At 41.4% G+C, this 17,239-nt stretch overlaps 2 protein-coding genes across 3 annotated transcripts; both read left to right on the top strand.

The window, feature by feature from the left end:
• Positions 1-252: 252 nt before the first annotated feature.
• TM2D3 (TM2 domain containing 3) lies at positions 253-6,156 on the top strand. Of its 2 annotated transcripts, none has more exons than XM_075713597.1 (6): positions 253-340; positions 1,409-1,504; positions 2,368-2,525; positions 3,096-3,270; positions 3,846-3,921; positions 5,205-6,156. In XM_075713597.1, the coding sequence occupies exons 1-6, from the start codon at positions 253-255 to the stop codon at positions 5,368-5,370; spliced, it is 759 nt and encodes a 252-aa protein (XP_075569712.1). In that variant the 3' UTR covers positions 5,371-6,156. The 2 variants fall into 2 exon arrangements, with proteins under 2 accessions (XP_075569712.1, XP_075569711.1); XM_075713596.1 differs by having other exon boundaries at positions 1,406-1,504.
• Positions 6,157-6,501: 345 nt separating this feature from the next.
• On the top strand, positions 6,502-16,881 carry MAPDA (N6-Methyl-AMP deaminase). Its single transcript, XM_075713594.1, has 10 exons — positions 6,502-6,567; positions 8,846-8,976; positions 9,484-9,544; positions 10,314-10,401; positions 10,988-11,069; positions 11,847-11,973; positions 12,674-12,754; positions 13,754-13,892; positions 14,388-14,488; positions 15,820-16,881. The coding sequence occupies exons 1-10, from the start codon at positions 6,502-6,504 to the stop codon at positions 16,009-16,011; spliced, it is 1,068 nt and encodes a 355-aa protein (XP_075569709.1). The 3' UTR covers positions 16,012-16,881.
• The last annotated feature ends 358 nt before the right edge of the window (positions 16,882-17,239 follow it).

Here is a 17,239-nt window from a genome sequence, read left to right as displayed (position 1 = left end):
CGGAGAGAGGGAGGGGAGCAGTACGCCTGAGCGGTAGTCTGAGGAGGTCAACAAGGCGGTGATGAGCGACATTTTTTCAAAAGCTTCACCAGGGTTAGTAAAACCAGAAGGGGTGCCTTTTGCTTCCCTGGCGCAGAATTCTCGGGGAGGGGAAACGCGAGAGGCGGTAAGGGGCGGGCTGCCGGCCTTGCCTCCCGTGGCCGCCCCGCCCCTCGCCGGCAGCGGCGGAGCCGGCTGGCGGCGGCAGGCAAGATGGCGGCGCTGGCGGGGCTGCGAGCCCTGCGGAGGCTCTGCAGCGTCGCGCTCTTCCTGTCCCAGCTCTACGTCCTCTCCGGCCGCGGTGAGCGCGGCCGCCGCCGCTTTGCCCGGGCTCCCTGAGGCCGGGATGGGGCGGGAGAAGCGGGGGGGGGGGCAGGGGAGGGAGCTGCCGCCGGCCCGCGGCCCCGCGGAGGGCTCAGGCGGCCCGAGCGCTTCGGCGGGGGAGGCCCGGCGGCGCCTCGCCCGCAGGTGGGGGCTGTTCTCCCGAGTGTCTTCAGCCCATCCCTGGGCGGGGGCTGAATGCCGCCCTGGCGCGTCCGGCTCCTCAGGGCCGAGCTGGGGAGGTGCCCGTGACCTCGGTTTGTTGGAGATGCGTTGCCACTTCCCTGGCTGGGGGCGGGGGGAGCGGCGGCCTCGGGCACGGCTGCTCTGCATTGGGGCTGGTGCTTCGTGCCGCGATGCTCGGGGTTAGGGCAAACGGGCTAGGCCCCGCTCGCCGACGGGTCTGCTGCTCTGGGCTTATGTCTTATGAGCTCTGGTCTCTTGTGCGTGCCCCTTGGGAGCGGTGCGTGATGCGAAACGCCGCCGGCGAGGTGCTGGGGCTTCGCGGTGGTGTGACAGGCCTGTGCCTGTGCTTCCACCCGGGCACGGCCCACGCGTGCTGCCTGTGCGCTGCCTCAGGCGCTGGGGCAGGCGTCTGCGCGCCTCCGAGCTCTGCGCAGCCCCGCGTCCTCGGAATCGTGGGATTCGCGCCGAGACAGGTGCAGTGCAGGCACAGGTACAGCCATGGTTGCCAGCCAGTGCTTCTATTCCAGCTTTCTGGCTGCATTGCTTGACTAAATGGTTTTGGTCAGTAGCAAAGACGGTGTAAAATGTGCTTTCTGAGCAGTGCTTTTAATTCTTAAGAATCAAAAAATAAGACTGAATTGAACGTGTTTTCTTGTCTAAAAGGAATGATTCCATTCGAATCTCATTTTAATGTTTAATGTAAACGCCCAACTATTTATGGAATAGGAAAACAGATTTTTCAAATTCTCCTTACACTTTCCACTTGTAATTTCACATCAGCGTGCTGAAATCAAACTGTGTCTTGGCGACTAATTTTATTCTAGAAGTATCACTTTCTTCACATCTTTTTTTCTTGTAGCAGGATCTTTGATGACCACAAAGCATTCACAGCCACAGTCTACATTTGCAAAAAGTCTGACTTCAACAAGTACAAATACTCCCTATTTTAAAGCAGCAGGTACAGTATTACGTTGTTTCTTTTGTTTTTCTTCTGTGGGCCTTTTTCCTCAGCATCTTGAGTTTAATAGTAAAGTTCTTGAATTATGTCTTAGAAACCTGTACGTGCTTTCACAGCGGTGCAAGACATTATAGCATAACACATTATTAATTACTCTTCAATTATCTTACCAACTAGTTTGGATTATATAATTAGAAAATTGGTCCATGTAAGATCTTGCAACTAGAAGATGACCAGTTAAACTGCTGTTGTGGTTCATATGTTTTACGCCCTGTCAAGGACGGTGGAAGTTCTTGAAAGACTCCAGCATCCTGCAAGAACTTGTTCTGTTCCCTACCCAACATAAATAGAGGGTTTTTAGCTAAGGGATGTGTCAGGATGGGCTGAAACGCTGTTCTTCCTAGTAATTTAAGAGGTGATTCTGAACACATACAAACAGCAAACAGTGGAGCTAGCTGTAAATTAGACCTGAACTAAAAGTAGGTTACATGTGTCAACCTGCTTCTACACCTAAACCGATTACTTCCGCTGAGAATTACTGGCCGAGGCGGCACTAATGCGTGCTAAGCTCCGTTCTGTGCTGTACTAAATTGTGGTGGTGTGCTGTCCTGTACAGAACTTCTGAGAGATCCTTGCAGGGTACCCTGCTGTGTTGAGTAGCTCACTTGACTAACGCAGTGGTTCCCACAACACAAGCTTGTAATGCTGTTCACTGTATAAGAAGGAAGGCCCTTTATACAGTGTCAGCGCGTGTGTGCGTGTATGTACGTATAAAAGAAAACGTGTGTGTATATATACACTTTAGACTATATAGCTTTTTTTAATTCGCTTTCTTAATTTTACTCACGTATTTCACCTTTCAGAAAGTACAGAAATTCCGTCTTATGTGACTAAATGTCCTAGCAACGGGCTTTGCAGTAGATTGCCACCAGACTGTATGACATGTAAGACAAACTATTCCTGTATATATGGGAAGCCGGCCACTTTTGATTGCAAAGTCAAGCCACATGTTCATTGTGTTGTAAGTAACCTGTTAACTTTTAAACCGAAATTTAAGTAATTTAATTAAACTGTGGCGTCTTGTCATAAAATATAAAAAAATTGATTTCCTGGTTCTTACACAGGCAGGTGTTTGCAGATCTGTGATACATTTAATCATGCAACTGTAGGCCATTGCTGAAGAGGCAGACCTAACCTTCTCTGTGTTGCCTTTCTTGCATTGGATCTTTTTGTAACGTAGCTGTGCAATTGAGTTAAATCAATTTGTTGACCAATCAAAATTGACCCATTTTGAGAGTGGGGAGGTTAAAGTATCTTGTGAGAGCTACAAACTGATCTTGCAGGTGAGACTGAACGAGTCCTCCTTTTGGCAGAAGCCGTAGATTGGAGGAAGCAGTAATGTTAAACTGCACTTGAATAACTCTTTGTCAGTGTTCTAATGTTGATTTTTCTATTTTACTTGACTACATAGGGGTAGCAAAGAGGGTAATTGTTATTTTGCCCAAAATGTCTGTCCGCGAAATGTAATTTGATACTGCACACTGTGAATTTTTTTTATTGCTAGTGAAGTGACAATGCTGTCCTTTTATAGGATCGGAATAACCTTGAGCAGGAGAACTTTACAATTAACATGACATGCCAGTTTTGCTGGCAGCTTGCAACAACTGATTATGTATGTACCAATTCTACAAACTGCATGACGGTTTCTTGTCCGCGACAACGATACAATGCCACTTGTACAGTACGGGATCATATTCATTGTCTAGGTAAGGTGGGCTAAACCAGATTCGGTAAAGAAGCTTTTTTCTAAAGAATTTCTTAACAATGATTGTTTATGTCAGTTGCAGTAACAGCCTGCACCTTGATTAATCTATTGAATATTTTTGTAGTTACGTTTTAGTTTTTAAGCGTAATAGTGACATCTAACTGTAAACATTGGTTTTTAATACTGTTGCATACCTTCACATGAGAGAAAATAGTTCTGTTTTATTTTTGTCAACTTCTATGAATTAAACTAATTTGGACACCACTAGTAGAATCAGTATCAAACATCTCAGCGGGATAATTAAAAAAAAAAATCATGCTGGTTTCACCCAAGTAGTTTAATTTTTCCCCCGTTTGCTCAGTGACCTTGCATGTTCTCTGATGTGGGACAAAGATTGGTGGAACAGAGGACCGTGGAGTATATACGAGCTTTCGTGTTGACAGTGTTTGTTTCAATTAGCGTCAACCCTTTTAGACTCTTGTTAGAGAAGTACAGTATCTTCTTGCCTGTCATTGTCATACTTGTTATGTGGTCTTTGTTTGTCACATTAAGGTTTGAATGTTTTTTAATATTTAGGTAATCGTGTCTTTCCTAAGATGCTCTATTGCAACTGGACTGGAGGTTACAAGTGGTCTACTGCCTTGGCGCTAAGGTACATGAGAACTATTAGATAACTTCAAGCTAAAGTAGATAATATTAGAAATAGATTAATTGTCTATAAAATCTTCAGTTTGTGTGGTTTTCTGCTTGGTATTTTTTAATTGTGTACTTGAGTAACCAATATTTCATATAGTCTAGCTTAGAATTTGGAGGCATAGGATGCCCGAAGATTTCATGTGCAATGATACTAGCTGTCTTCAGTAAATAGAGCTTGAGAGAAAACATTTACCCTATTTCTGCATCCAATGTACTTTCTTCAGAGTAAATGCCAACGATTCTCAGGTTGCACAAAGTGAACCATTTTCTGAGTAGAAACGACATGCTTGCTTTTATTCTGTATGGTGTCAAATGAGGTACAAAGGCTCAAAAAGATCTGCAGATTTATGGGTTTTTTTCCTCCCAGTTTTTTTGTACGTTTTAAACAGGGCTGAAAATCATCCAAATTACTTCTTGGCATCTGAAATTAATGCAGCTGTTTCTGAATTTGATGGATGTCACTGAGCTGGCTCTAGTTGGTATACATTTGTTACGGCTTCCTTCCCAGCTGTAACAGCTAGAAATGCCTTAAGACGAAGTTTCTTGCATTTTAAATTATTAGGGAAGAGAGCAGTGCAGCAGTATTGAAAGAAACTATTTAGGTTATTTTTGGAATATTAAGCCATTAGAGCACCACAGTAGTGATTTGAAAGTAGCTGAAGTTCTTTTGGTGGTAAGACCTTTTTCATTCAATTTTAATATTTCAAAAGTGGTTAATATGAGAAATTAGGTAGTAAGACTCTCTATTCCTGGAGCCAAAGATAAAATAAGACTCTGATTAAGAAAGTGATCTAACACACTTTCCTTTGTAGCAAGAGTTGTTGTCTCTGCCACCACCTGGAGAAACTTACTGTTGCCTGACTACTGCATGGGGCTGAATATAGCTTTTGGGTCTGTTACTATAGCTTGTTTGTTGGGTTTTTTTAGCTTCTGCTAGCTTAGGAAAGTCAAAATACATCTATACATTTGAGAGTTTTGGGGTTTATTGCTTGTCATGAAAGAAAAAACTGTCAAGTCTCTGGATAGTATTAATCAGCTAAGAAATAGTGCTATTCCATCAAAAGCTTTCTCATTTAATAACGCAGTCGGCTCTTTTTGTACAGAAAAGGTATAGTTTCTTGAACAATGTAGAGCAAAACTCTCATCAACTTGTAGGTATGTCAGAAAGAAGTGTGTGTGGATAACCCAAACCGAGTTAATTTCAAATAATAATAATGAACTGTGTTTCTGTTCTTACAGCATCACGCTTGGTGGATTTGGTGCCGATCGTTTCTACTTGGGCCAGTGGCGGGAAGGTCTGGGAAAACTCTTCAGCTTTGGTGGACTTGGAATATGGACACTAATTGATGTGCTACTAATAGGTGTGGGCTATGTGGGACCAGCAGATGGTTCTCTTTATATTTAAATGTGGGTGCAGCGTGTTTCAGAGAGGAGTAATTGCTTGGAAGGGGCTCTGAATAAAAGAATGTAGAGATTTGAGCCTTTAAGGTAGGCTGAAGAACAACTGTTCTTTTTATGTGCATACATTTTAATGTACAGTATCTGTACTTAGTTTGCCTTCAACTAAGGTAAAATAAAAGAGTGGATCACTGAGTAAGTTGAAATTAATTTTCTTTCTTCTATGGACATGCTGTTTTTCTATGAAAAAAGTTGGCCAGCTAACCAAATTCTGCACTGTGCGTGAACTTGGATGATCTGTCAAGCACTGAAAGAGATGCAAACTGACTGGAATATTGAGTTTACTTCATACTTGTATGCTTGAATTTAACTTTAGAGCTAACTTCCCTAAATATGTCAGTAATATATTCTTTTGTCGTAGTCGTGGGAGGATAATTTATTTGCCTGAATTACTCTAACAGTATGTAGATCACCGCATTTTACGATGTTAATTACATTCATCTCCGTTTCGGGATGTATCCCAAATGTTAGCAAGAGCTAACGTTTGCTTAGTGACTTGTTGACTTAAAATTGTGGGTTTTTTAGAATTAGATTGCAGTAACACTAAAAGCTAAATATGAAATAATTGAAATAGATTTCAGGATTGTTCCAGAATGTCTGTTTTGGTTGGGTTTGCCCTGCGTATCGGTGAAAGGTACAACTCGTATTCTTGTGCTAGCGAGCTTGCCAAGTTGATTTTGAAAAAGGGCGATATGATCGATGCGTTTATCCACTTTTATGACTTCGTAAGAAGATAACGTGGTGCCATTACGGGAGAAAAACGTCGGTTCACTGCGATGCCCAAGGTGGCTGCCTACCTCTCGGCCCGGCGACCTCTCGCCGCGCCCTCCCCCTTACGCTGGGCTTGAACTGTCGCTTGCGTAGCGCTGAGGTGCAGTCAATCTGGAAACCGTGTCACTTGAATAAACTTGAACTTGAAGCTTCTGTGGAATTAAACACGAATAGTGCTTTTTGTGACCTCGGTTCACGGCGGGGGGGGGGGGGGGCGGCACCCAACAGCGGCGCCGGGGCGGGCCGGGGGCGGGGCCGCCGCCGTGACCCCCGCCGCGGCCCGCCCGCCGCCGGCACAGGCGCCCTCATGGCGGCGGAGCGGGAGCGGGAGCGGGAGCGGGAGCTGCGCTTCTACCGGCAGCTGCCCAAAGTGGTGAGCGGCGGGGGCGGCGCGGCGGAGCGGCCGCGGCCCTGCCCGTCCCTCGGGTGCGGGGCCGGCGGGGGCTGGGCGGGAGCGGGGCGGAGGGGCTGGGCTGGCCTGGCAGCGCACCGGCACTGCGGCACGGCGGGCTGACGGGCGGACAGACGGACGGCTGCTGTTTTCTCAGAGGTTTTAGCAAACGCGCACCTTTTTCGAGGTCTTCTATCCCACAGAGAAATGCGGTAGGCGCTTGCCTGCCCAGCGCGTTTGCGGTCCTTAGCGTCTGTCTTCGGCCAAGTCAATCAGTCGAGCATGGCCTGCCTTGCTTTTTTTTTTGCCCTGTGTCCTGGTTTCGGCTGGGATAGAGTTAATTTTCTTCCTAGCAGCAGGCACAGTGCTGTGTTTTGGAGTTAGTGTGAGAAGAATGTTGATAACACACTGATGGTTTAGTTGTTGCTGAGTACTGCTTATGCCAGTCAAGGACTTTGCAGCTTCCCATGCTCTGCCAGGTGCACAAGAAACTGGGAGGGGGCACAGCCAGAATCTATGATCCAAACTGCCCAAAGGGCTATCCCATACCATATGACGTCATGCTCAGTATAGAAACTGGGGGGGGGTTGGCTGGGGAGCAGCGATCGCTGCTCGGGAACTGTCTGGGTATCGGTCGGCGGGTGGTGAGCAATGGCATTGTGCCTCACTTGCTTCGTGTATCGTTATTATTATTATCATCATTATTATATTGTTACTATTAGCATTACTATTTTACTTTATTTCAATTATTAAACTGTTCTTATCTCAGCCCAGGAGTGTTTCTCACTCTTACTCCTCCGATTCTCTCCCCCATCCCACCGGGGCAGGGGGAGTGAGGGAGCGGCTGCGGGGTGCTCAGCTGCTGGCTGGGGCTAAACCACAACACCCTGTTTTGCCCCGAGGCCAGCCCAAGAAGCCTGTCCCGGATAACGCTTTCTTTCCCATGTCCCGGAGGGTGTGCCTTACTTCGAGCGTATCTGTGCTCTTGTTTGGCGCTGCGGTTTTATCAGCATTACCGTTCTAGGCTTGCACCGCAGCAAATGGCACGTACTCCAGCCGAGAGCTGGTGCAGTAAACGCACAGGTGCACAGTCAAAACCACATCAAATCACACCATCCTTGTGTTCTCGTGCTCCTTTTCAACATAAGATGTTTTTCAGGGTCTATGTTTAATGCCTAACAGAATTCTGTGAGGTATTTCACTTGTAAGACTGAAAAATTTAATGTAGTGGTAGTAGCAGTAGTAGTAGTATGTACCTGGCTTGATTTCCAGAACTGGTGAGCGGCCATAGCTTCTGGTGTTTAGCTGGGAGTTGCGCACCTTCACGGCTTAAGATAATCAGACCTCTTTTCCTCTGCTTGCGACCTTAACGCTTTAAAATAGGAATCTGAAATATAATACTTCACAAAATTAAAATCATTACATTCTGAAGGAGTTACAATTTCAACATGTTTTCCAATCAAAGGCTTGAAGGACTATTTTTCCAGTTTTCCCAGCAAGAAGGGCTGTGTTCCAGGGGGCCAAGGGGGTGGGTAACAAAGCAGATGCTTTGCAGATGCATTTTGAAGGAGTTGGGAGCGCACCGGCGACCTGTTCCATGTGCCAGGAGCCAAGAGATTGTAAAAAGGAGTGAAGGTGAAGTGAGGAATGGAGCTGAGGATTGTAGGTTTGGACCCCAAAGGCAGGCTGTCAGGAGAAAGTCGGGCAGAAAGCACGCTCAGACAAAGGAAGGCAATTACTCCAGTTGCTGTTAACGGGTAGAGGTAGCATCTTGCTGGATTTCTGGTGTGAGTTAAAACTTCAAAGTATGAAGAAAAGAAAGGTGCACGGATATACACGTTGCTATTTTCAGACAACGTATACGTACATTTAACTTGCAGCAGAGGGGGAAAGAGTTCTTGAATCCTTACTATACTTTTCTTAACAGTGCGGCAGCTGTTCGCTTCCTCCTTACCTTGCATTGCACCACTCCAACAGGTAGCTGAGATCACTAGATCTAGGTCTAGATCTAGAACTAAGCCACTGAGATCACTGCCAACAACAGCCCACCGAGTGAGAAGGAACAAACAGGACAGTCTCAGTTGCATGCAAAAGCACAAGGAAGCAATTATTAGCCCAACACAGATAACTGTTATTTTAGTTTCAAACTCAGCGTGAAACAACAATGTAGGATACAAGAATGGTAATACAAACAAGATATAGAAGCCATCCTTTTCACCGGACACAAATCCATAGGAATTTTTTTTTTTTTTTCCTCTAGGAACTTCATGCTCATTTGAATGGCTGTATCAGTTCTGCCACTATGAAGAAACTTATGGCCCAGAAGCCGTACCTTCAGATCCAGAATGGAATGACTGTGATTGACAAGGGAAAGAAAAGAACCTTAGATGAGTGAGTATACGTGTGTGTGTGAGATGAACATTTACCAAGTGTCTTTTAGTTAAGTTCAAAACAGAGAAATGTATCGCCTTATATACCGACTGCAGACAATACATTTTCAAGTTCTATTTAGAGTGCAATCTGTTGGATTTTTTGCTGCTTGTATCTATAGAATAACTTCTTGGATGTTTGCAGACTAAATGGAAATACCATGTCGATTAATTCCCTTTCTAAAGGATGGAAGATTTTCACTTGTAGCATGTAGTATAGTTTCCTTTTTTGGAAACTTCATGTTTTCCTTTGTGCTTCAAAAGCTTTGTGGTAGTAATAATTTTGTTGCAAATGCATTGTTAGCATCTAAAATCAGAAATCGCCATTCAGGTGGTCTTTGTATTCTAAGCTACAAGCTGGTTAATCAAGCATAGTGAGCACATGTTTTCAAAGTGTAGAATTTTTTTTTTGAATGCTCATTTTACTGTCCAATGTTTGTCCAATTAATTTTTTAACTTTTTATTTTAGATGTTTTCAGATGTTTCAGATCATCTATCAGATTACTACTAGGACTGAAGATATTTTACTGGTAAGTTGATTAAAAGTTAGCTTAAAACAAGCAAGCAATAGACACAGTCAAAAGTAGTTGGATTAACAGCATTAGGTTCCAAGTAACAATATCAACAATGGTCCTTTCAGTCAGAGGTCAGAATGATTCATTACACATTAATTTAGAAACACAGGATTTTATATAACTTTTAAGTTTTGTAAACGCAGTGAGCTTCCAATATGGTGGTCATTATGACCGCTCAGATGCTTGGACTGATAATGTCTTAGAAATGTGATGTCTGTTCATTGTTACCAAAGCTTTGATTTACCACAGTCTCCTGTTTCTTCTTTGGTTCATTACGTACCAAAACTACAGAACTAGAATTGCCCTTTGTTCACCTCAGATTACAAAACTGTCAAGGAGAGCTGTTTTGCGTGATCAAAATAGGGAGCAGAAAGTGGTGTGGTGTCCTCTTCTTTTCTCCTATAAAGTGGCTTTTAGGCTGCCTGTTAAACTTACAGAAAGGTACAGTAGCTGTGAAAGGGGTGAGGACTGTGCCAGTTGAGGGGTAGTCTTGTTCAGGCAAGGAAATTCTTATTTGTCGTAACTCTTTAGCATCACTGAGGGAACTGAAGGTACCCCTGTGGGACAGTATCTCCAGAGATGGAGAGCGCTAAAAAGACATAGGGCCTGAGAATTTTGAAAGTGTTTCATGCCAAAAGGTATCTGGGTCTTTTAGTTGTAAAGGCAAATATAACCAATTATAAGCATTACTTTCGTAATGTTGAATACACTGCTTCTTAATCAGATAACTAAAGATGTTATTAAAGAATTTGCTGATGATGGTGTCAAGTATCTGGAACTGAGGAGCACTCCTAGAGAAGAAAAGTCCACAGGTACAGTCGCTTCTGATTTTTAATTCGCAAGTCTGATGTGCTATAAAACTTAGTTAAGACTGTGTTAATAACAAGTCAAGTCAAACTTAGTCAGTTCAATAAAAATACACTTTAAATATAAAAGCAAAGCTTTAACCATGCAAAAACATGTCACTTTAATATTAGATTTTTGAGGACAAAAATGTGTTGGCTATAACTCTGCTACCTAAGAATTTGGGTTATTTGCTTTAGTGTGATATCTGAGTCTGCTAATATTTTTAATAGCTGATATATTTTCTTTTTGTTACTTCATTTATTTTCTTTCAGATGTGATTTAATAGAAACACATAAAAGAAGTCCTGTTGCTCCTCTCTGGTTCACACTAAGTTATTTTCTTTCTTCCAGATCCTTAGGAGGAGGCTTAATTCAAATGTATGCTTCAAAGTAAAGCTATATTTATAAATAGAATTAGAACTATATAGATGAGAAGACTGTGGACTAAAATGGAAGGTGCAAAATGAAACTTAGGAGGCTCGAGACCTTGGGTCAGCAACATAATAAAATTAATTCAAATATGTTTATTCCAAATGTGTACATGTGTTCGTAGGTATGACCAAAAGGATGTATGTTGAAACTGTACTTGAGGGTATAAAGCAGTGTAAAGAAGAAGGCTTGGATATCGATGTAAGGTAAATAAAGCACATGGAGTACCTCTTTTGTGTAGTTGGTGTAGTCTGATGCTCGGTCATGGTTTGCAGAGAGGTTTACAAACTGTCAGTATAGGAAACAAAATTATGCTTAAACTAGACTACACGGAATGGAAGCAGGTAATTCAGATTGAAACCTGAATTTTTATCTTCCTTTTTACTGATGGAGAATGACACCAGGTAAAGCTTTTCAGCTCTAAGACTGTCCATTCTCTGCAACATTTTCAGGAAAAGCAGTGTTTCTGATGGAAATTGCATTAAAGGCTCCTTTTTCACAGCCTAGATTCACTGCAAAGATTTTGCTTGATTAGCTGTACAAGCAACCTGCTGTAAAGGAGAGGTGGTTCTAACCTGCAGCAAACTTTCAGAAGGTGTCAGTGGTTGCTTGGCGGCAGTCTGCTTGCCTGTCTTTTATACTCTCAGTAGCAATCCATGTTAGATTTGTGGAAGCTGAAGAATCCTCATTCTTCACATGTGCATCTCTGAGAGGTTGCTCGCCTGATAGCAGAGGCAGCAAATGAGCAGTGTATTGTTGCCTGCCTTCCCTCTCACCATGGCTATTACATTTCCCAGGCTAACGTATTTATGTAATTTGTGTCCCTCTGCACTCTGGTACCTCCATTCCTTGAACAATTTCCTATACAAATACTCTTTATACTCAACCATGGAAGATGTGAAGTGCCATTTTTGTTGGTATCAGATTTGTTGGTCTCCTGATATTACAGCTTGTATTTAACAATATGTGCATTTCTGTCCTAGATTGTTAATAGCAATAAATAGAAGAGGGGGCCCAGCCGTTGCTAAGCAGACTGTTAAACTTGCCGAAGAGTTCCTTCTTTCCACCGATGGGGTTGTAGTAGGACTTGACTTCAGTGGTGATCCCACCGTAAGTTTTTGTTGTGTTTTGGTCTGTTCTTGAAGGTAAATATATAACATTGTGTAACAGCAAGTGGTTCTAATCATACTTTGTTCTTAGAAGTTTTTGTCTGATGTTTGTTGCTAGTTTGAATGGATTGCTCGTAATCTTGATACCAGGTTAATCCCTGTTGCTGTAAGGGACAGATACACTAACAAAGAATCAATAGATTAATATCTTGACGCTGAAGAAAGAGCCACTGAAAAGTAGCATTTAGCTGGGAAGTGTCTGTTACTAAATTGTCCCAGTCAGACTGACTGGGTTGAGGCAAGTTAAATAATATTGCAGATTGACTCTAGTTTGGATTTTGTTTAGGTGCACCAAATGCCTATTGCGTATTGAGAAAGCAAAAATGTTTCAGCTGTCAAGCTGAAATGAAATAGCTCTAGGTAACAGTTGTAGAAAGGATATCAAAATCAAGACAATTGGCTCGTCAGTGTTGGGCATCATCTGAACTACTGCCATTTGACCAGTTTGTCTAAATTGTGCCCATATAGCAGAACATTATGTGACTTGCTGCCTTCAAAACTGAAGTAATGGGAAAAGAAAATTATTTCAATGTAACTGTACTTGAATTAAGTATTTTGATATTGCTACACTTCTTAGTTATTGTAACAGGAGGAGTTTTGTAAAACAAGCTGTAGAATGGTGATGTGTTTCTGTCTTCAAGGCAGGACATGGTCAAGATTTTTTGGAACCACTCTCAGAAGCAAAAAAAGCAGGTCTAAAGCTGGCGTTGCATCTTTCAGAGGTAAAAGTTTTCTTTATTTTGGTCCTCTGTAATTGCCATTTTATAAAAACCTTGATGAAACTAGAATTAACTTGTGTGCGTTTTGAACTTCTCAGGCCAAAGTAGTAATGGTTTGGGGTGTTTTGACAAGAGAGAAGAAAACCAGGAGAGATCTTCAACAATCTGTTCTGAATCAGAACTGTCAAATTACTTCTTACTGTACTATATCTATTGGGGGTTAGGTGTAAGCTTGAAAATTAGTAATATTCCAAGAGATCCACTGTTTTTTTCCTGGTATTTTATCAGAAGTCACGTACAGTAAAATTTGCACATTTTCATGAGTAGTTCTGTTAGCTCTGCTTGTATCAATAGAAAGAGTTGGGCTTCTCCATACAATCTGTTGAAGTGGTGGCTGAAGTTTACTCTGACAAGTCTGATAAATACTGAAAATATTTTTATTTCTTCAGGAAATTAAGCATGATATATTATGTCACAGGCCTATATACTTGTTTCTATTTCATTAAGGAGGCTTTTGCAGGATATTCCTGCCTGCTTCTTTGAAGATTTATTTCTTAATCTCTCAGTGGTCTTTTGGTTTTGTTTCATTTTTTTGTTTGTTTGGTTGGTATTGGCCTCTTGCAGTTTAAGTTCTTTATGCACTATTTTTTTAATCCCTGTGTAAAACAAGCGTTAAAGGTCTTCTTGACAGGGTAATTTTGAAACTGAAGCATACAAAGCTGATTTGAGGCCTCCAACCAAAAGTACTTCAGAACTGCAAATAGTGATCATCTGTTTTTACATACCAGTTTAGGATTATGGCTTCTTCGTTTTGTAATTCCAAGTTGAGAGTCACTTCCATGCACTACTTCTTTCTTTACAGAGTAGTAATGCAGATATTTAGTCTCACTGATGCTTTCTTTTGGATAAGATAGCTGTGGAAATAGAACTTGGAAGTCCGTTGTAATTATTTAATGAGCTGTTTCATACTGCCTTGACAGAATTTAAATGCATCCTCTTTAGATTCCAAATCAAGAAGAGGAGACCAGAATTCTTCTGGGCCTGCCTCCTGACAGAATTGGACATGGAACGTTTCTCAACTCTGCAACAACAGGTTCAGAAGAGTTAGTGCCACTTGTTCGACAGAATCATATACCTATTGGTAAGAAAAAAAGTTAAGAAAATTACTTGGTGATCTCTAGATTTCAGAATATCATACGTACTGCTGATATAGTAATTCTGATTTGTCTTTGACCAGAGGTGACTTAGAAAAACGTGGCAGTGTATGTGAGAGAATAGCCTATAAAGGTACACTGGTAACGCTTTTGTGTTTTTGACATATTGTGACATACTTGATGTCTCAGATGCAAACAAAACTAAATCATAACTTTACTTACTGTGCAAGGCTGTGTGGTGTTTCTCTATCTGGTTTGCAAGCTCCCTAAATTTTATACCCAGCTAGTAGTTAAGAAGAAATTGATTACCAAACTTTCCTCAGAACATACTACCAAATATTTGAAGCATAGAAAATCAAGGAAACAACAATAGCTGATTTTAATTTTCATTCAGGAACAGAAGTTAAGTCAATTAATGTTTCAAAAACATAACTTGTCTTTTGTTTTGATGTATATCCTTGTTTCTTCTTTTTTTCCCATAGAACTCTGCATGACATCAAATATCAAAACTCAGACGGTGCCTTCCTGTGACAAACACCATTTTGGATACTGGTATAACATGGGCCACCCTGCAGTGCTTTGTGTAAGTTTTTTGATTTTAACCATGTACTTAGGCAGAGCCAACCTAGTGTGAAGCTGGAGAAGTGTATCTCCTTTTATGGATTAGATCTGACTTACAATTTCTGACCTTGCAGCAAATCATCTGCTTGTAGGAAATCATAATGTTCTGTTTGAGAAATGCTTGTAATACAAATGGGAATTTTTAGTATTTTTCTTGGTTTTATTGTAAAGCAAGACCTTTTTTCTGTATATATAGATAAGATGATGCATGCAATGAACTTCTTAACTGTTTGCATACTGACAGATTTCTCTTAAACATACTGGTCCAATGCTTGTATTGAAGCTTGTGCTTACCTGAGTATTTATCGTGTTGGATGAGAGTTCTTGAGTTCTCCTGACAGCTAATTAAGGTCCTCAAATGTTGAGGTGCCGAGTACTTTTGCTGGCGTTGGCAGGACTTTAGTATCATCCTGTTGGTTTAACCCCTATAATTTGTAGCATTGTCCAAGTGTGCGTATATATATTAGTGTTGTGCTTATTATCCAAGTAAGCCTCAATCCTTTATTGTATAAAGTATTTATTATTGAGTTCGAACTCTGTTGTATTAGGTGAAAAATAACTCATGATTAGAGATTATTTCCAAGATTTTCAATTGTGAAAAGTCTAGATAACCAATGAAGTCACATAAGAAAGCAGTTTACTCATAAAGGCCTATAAAAACAAGAGTACTAGAAGGAGATACTACAGTGTCTTAAGTTTAACAGGATGTAGTTACCATCCTGCACAAGGACTCCGAGTTGCAGGTGCGTAATCTCATTAACCCTGAAATAATCCTAACTTGCTCCTTTTAGATGAATAACCTTTAGATGGCTTTCGATCGTATGTTTTTGATGCTAGCCTAGTACTTCAGTCAGTATCGACAAATTGTTCTAGTTGACACTAAGTGTGGAGGGTGAGACAGTTCCTTCCCTGAATGTAGGAATAGAAAGTATGCTCTAGTTTCCAGGCGTGAGGAAAGGGAAAAGAGGAATAAGGAGATATACGCATACTGACATAGCTTGCATGTGTGCATCATTTGATAGCCATTCTTTCTAGCAATTTTAATAGGAAACCCTATTTTCTTGATAACTTGTGCATCGCTTTAAGAAGTTTTCTTGTATGTTTGAATAATTTGTTAATTTTGAGTGAAAATAGGGCAAATAAAGTATGAAATAATTACCAACAGATGAAAGAACTGTGGAAGAAAATGTGAAATGGCAAGATAAAACTGGTTTGTAATGTGTAGAAAACCCCCTTTTTGATGTGGAGGAATTAATTTAAACTTTTTTTTCTTTTCTTTCAATTTAACTGCAGACTGATGATAAAGGCGTCTTTGCAACAGATCTGTCGCAAGAATATGAGCTGGTTGCAAAAACATTTAATCTGACTCGATCACAGATGTGGGATCTTTCCTATGAATCAATCAACTATATCTTTGCTTCAGGTGTAGTAAAATCAAAGCTAAGGGAACAGTGGTGTAAAGTGAAGCCAACTCTGTTTGATTAATCAAACTGTTGTTCTAAACAGCTTGGGTGTGTTAGCTTAGTTAATAAGCATTTCTTACTGAAGTCCCTGGCTTTTTTCAGACTTCAGGTTTATAAATCCAGCCCATAAACTGTGCCTGTGCAAAATGAAGATGACAGGAATGCACCCGCTATTGGTGGGGACAGAAGTAAATATTCTTTCATAGTTGGGAAGGGCTCTCAACCAGTGACTAAAATTCCAAATGTGTCGTCATGTCGTTTCTCTCCAGTTGTGATACCGCATTTTTTAAAAATACTGGGTTGAAATACGTCATCATACTACAAACATTTGAGAGTCACAACAAAATAAAGGCACAGCTGTTAGGGTTTCAAATGCCTCTGCTGGCAACATTACGCCAAGCAGTTTGTACCTATGGTGTGTGTGTATTTGGTTTTTGTATTGTTTTTAAACGGAAGTTTTGAGCAATTGATTGACTGTGAAGACAGAAACAAACTCAGGGAGAATGAAATATTTGTCTCAAAGGAATTAAATATTCCATCTGCTTTTATTGGCGTGCATGTATGACTGAAGCCTGCTGTGGATTGTGTAGCATATGTGGTGGTGCCTATTGGTGCACTCAGCACTGGTAGTATTTAGACAAAGCTATGAATCTTGAATGCCTTAGCAAATTGTGAGCTCTCTGGGGGAAATGGTCTAATTTTTCAAATGCTTTTTAGAATTGCTGTTTGTTTCATGTAAAAAAGCAATAAAACCAGCTTCAACCTCTATGTTTTTGAAACCGCTGCTTCAAGTGTGGATGCGTGAGACCTACAGAAGAGAAGCACGTATAACCTGCTGCACGATTTGGTAAGCGGGAGTCCCCGGAGCAGACTCACTGTCTGTGAGCGGCACCACTTCCATTCTGAGAGCAGAGGCTGCTCCTCGGTTCAGGCAGTGACAGGGTTCACCCCGCGTGTCTCTACGCAGGTGCGTATTTTGATACTAGGATATCAGAATACATATGAACATACACATGCAAGATATTGCTAGCTAGCGTAGAAGGTATCCAGAGAGAAGGTATTTCATATCTAGAATATTTTTACATTGATTAATCAAACAAGCAAACATTCTGCGCTCTACAAAGAATACTGAATATAAATACAATGATACAAAAGCTGTTAATGATTTCTGTTTTGGTCTTTTTTAATAAAATCAGCATAAAGTAGTTGTTCTGGCTCCAAAGTGGCAATAAGAAATGAAAAGAAGAAAA

Source organism: Pelecanus crispus, chromosome 7, assembly GCF_030463565.1.
Source record: "Pelecanus crispus isolate bPelCri1 chromosome 7, bPelCri1.pri, whole genome shotgun sequence".
NCBI lineage: Eukaryota > Metazoa > Chordata > Aves > Pelecaniformes > Pelecanidae > Pelecanus > Pelecanus crispus.
Note: the sequence above shows the minus strand (reverse complement) of the source record. Positions and strands in the feature narration are given on the sequence as shown.

Excerpts from the sequence above, each read along its gene's own strand:
- TM2D3 (XM_075713596.1), top strand. The coding sequence starts at position 253 with ATGGCGGCGCTGGCGGGGCTGCGAGCCCTGCGGAGGCTCTGCAGCGTC. Across the intron at positions 341-1,405 it reads CTACGTCCTCTCCGGCCGCG|CAGGATCTTTGATGACCACA; the intron begins GTGAGCGCGGCC and ends TTTTTCTTGTAG. Across the intron at positions 3,922-5,204 it reads TCTACTGCCTTGGCGCTAAG|CATCACGCTTGGTGGATTTG; the intron begins GTACATGAGAAC and ends CTGTTCTTACAG.
- MAPDA (XM_075713594.1), top strand. The coding sequence starts at position 6,502 with ATGGCGGCGGAGCGGGAGCGGGAGCGGGAGCGGGAGCTGCGCTTCTAC. Across the intron at positions 8,977-9,483 it reads AAGAAAAGAACCTTAGATGA|ATGTTTTCAGATGTTTCAGA; the intron begins GTGAGTATACGT and ends TTTTTATTTTAG. Across the intron at positions 10,402-10,987 it reads TAGAGAAGAAAAGTCCACAG|GTATGACCAAAAGGATGTAT; the intron begins GTACAGTCGCTT and ends ATGTGTTCGTAG.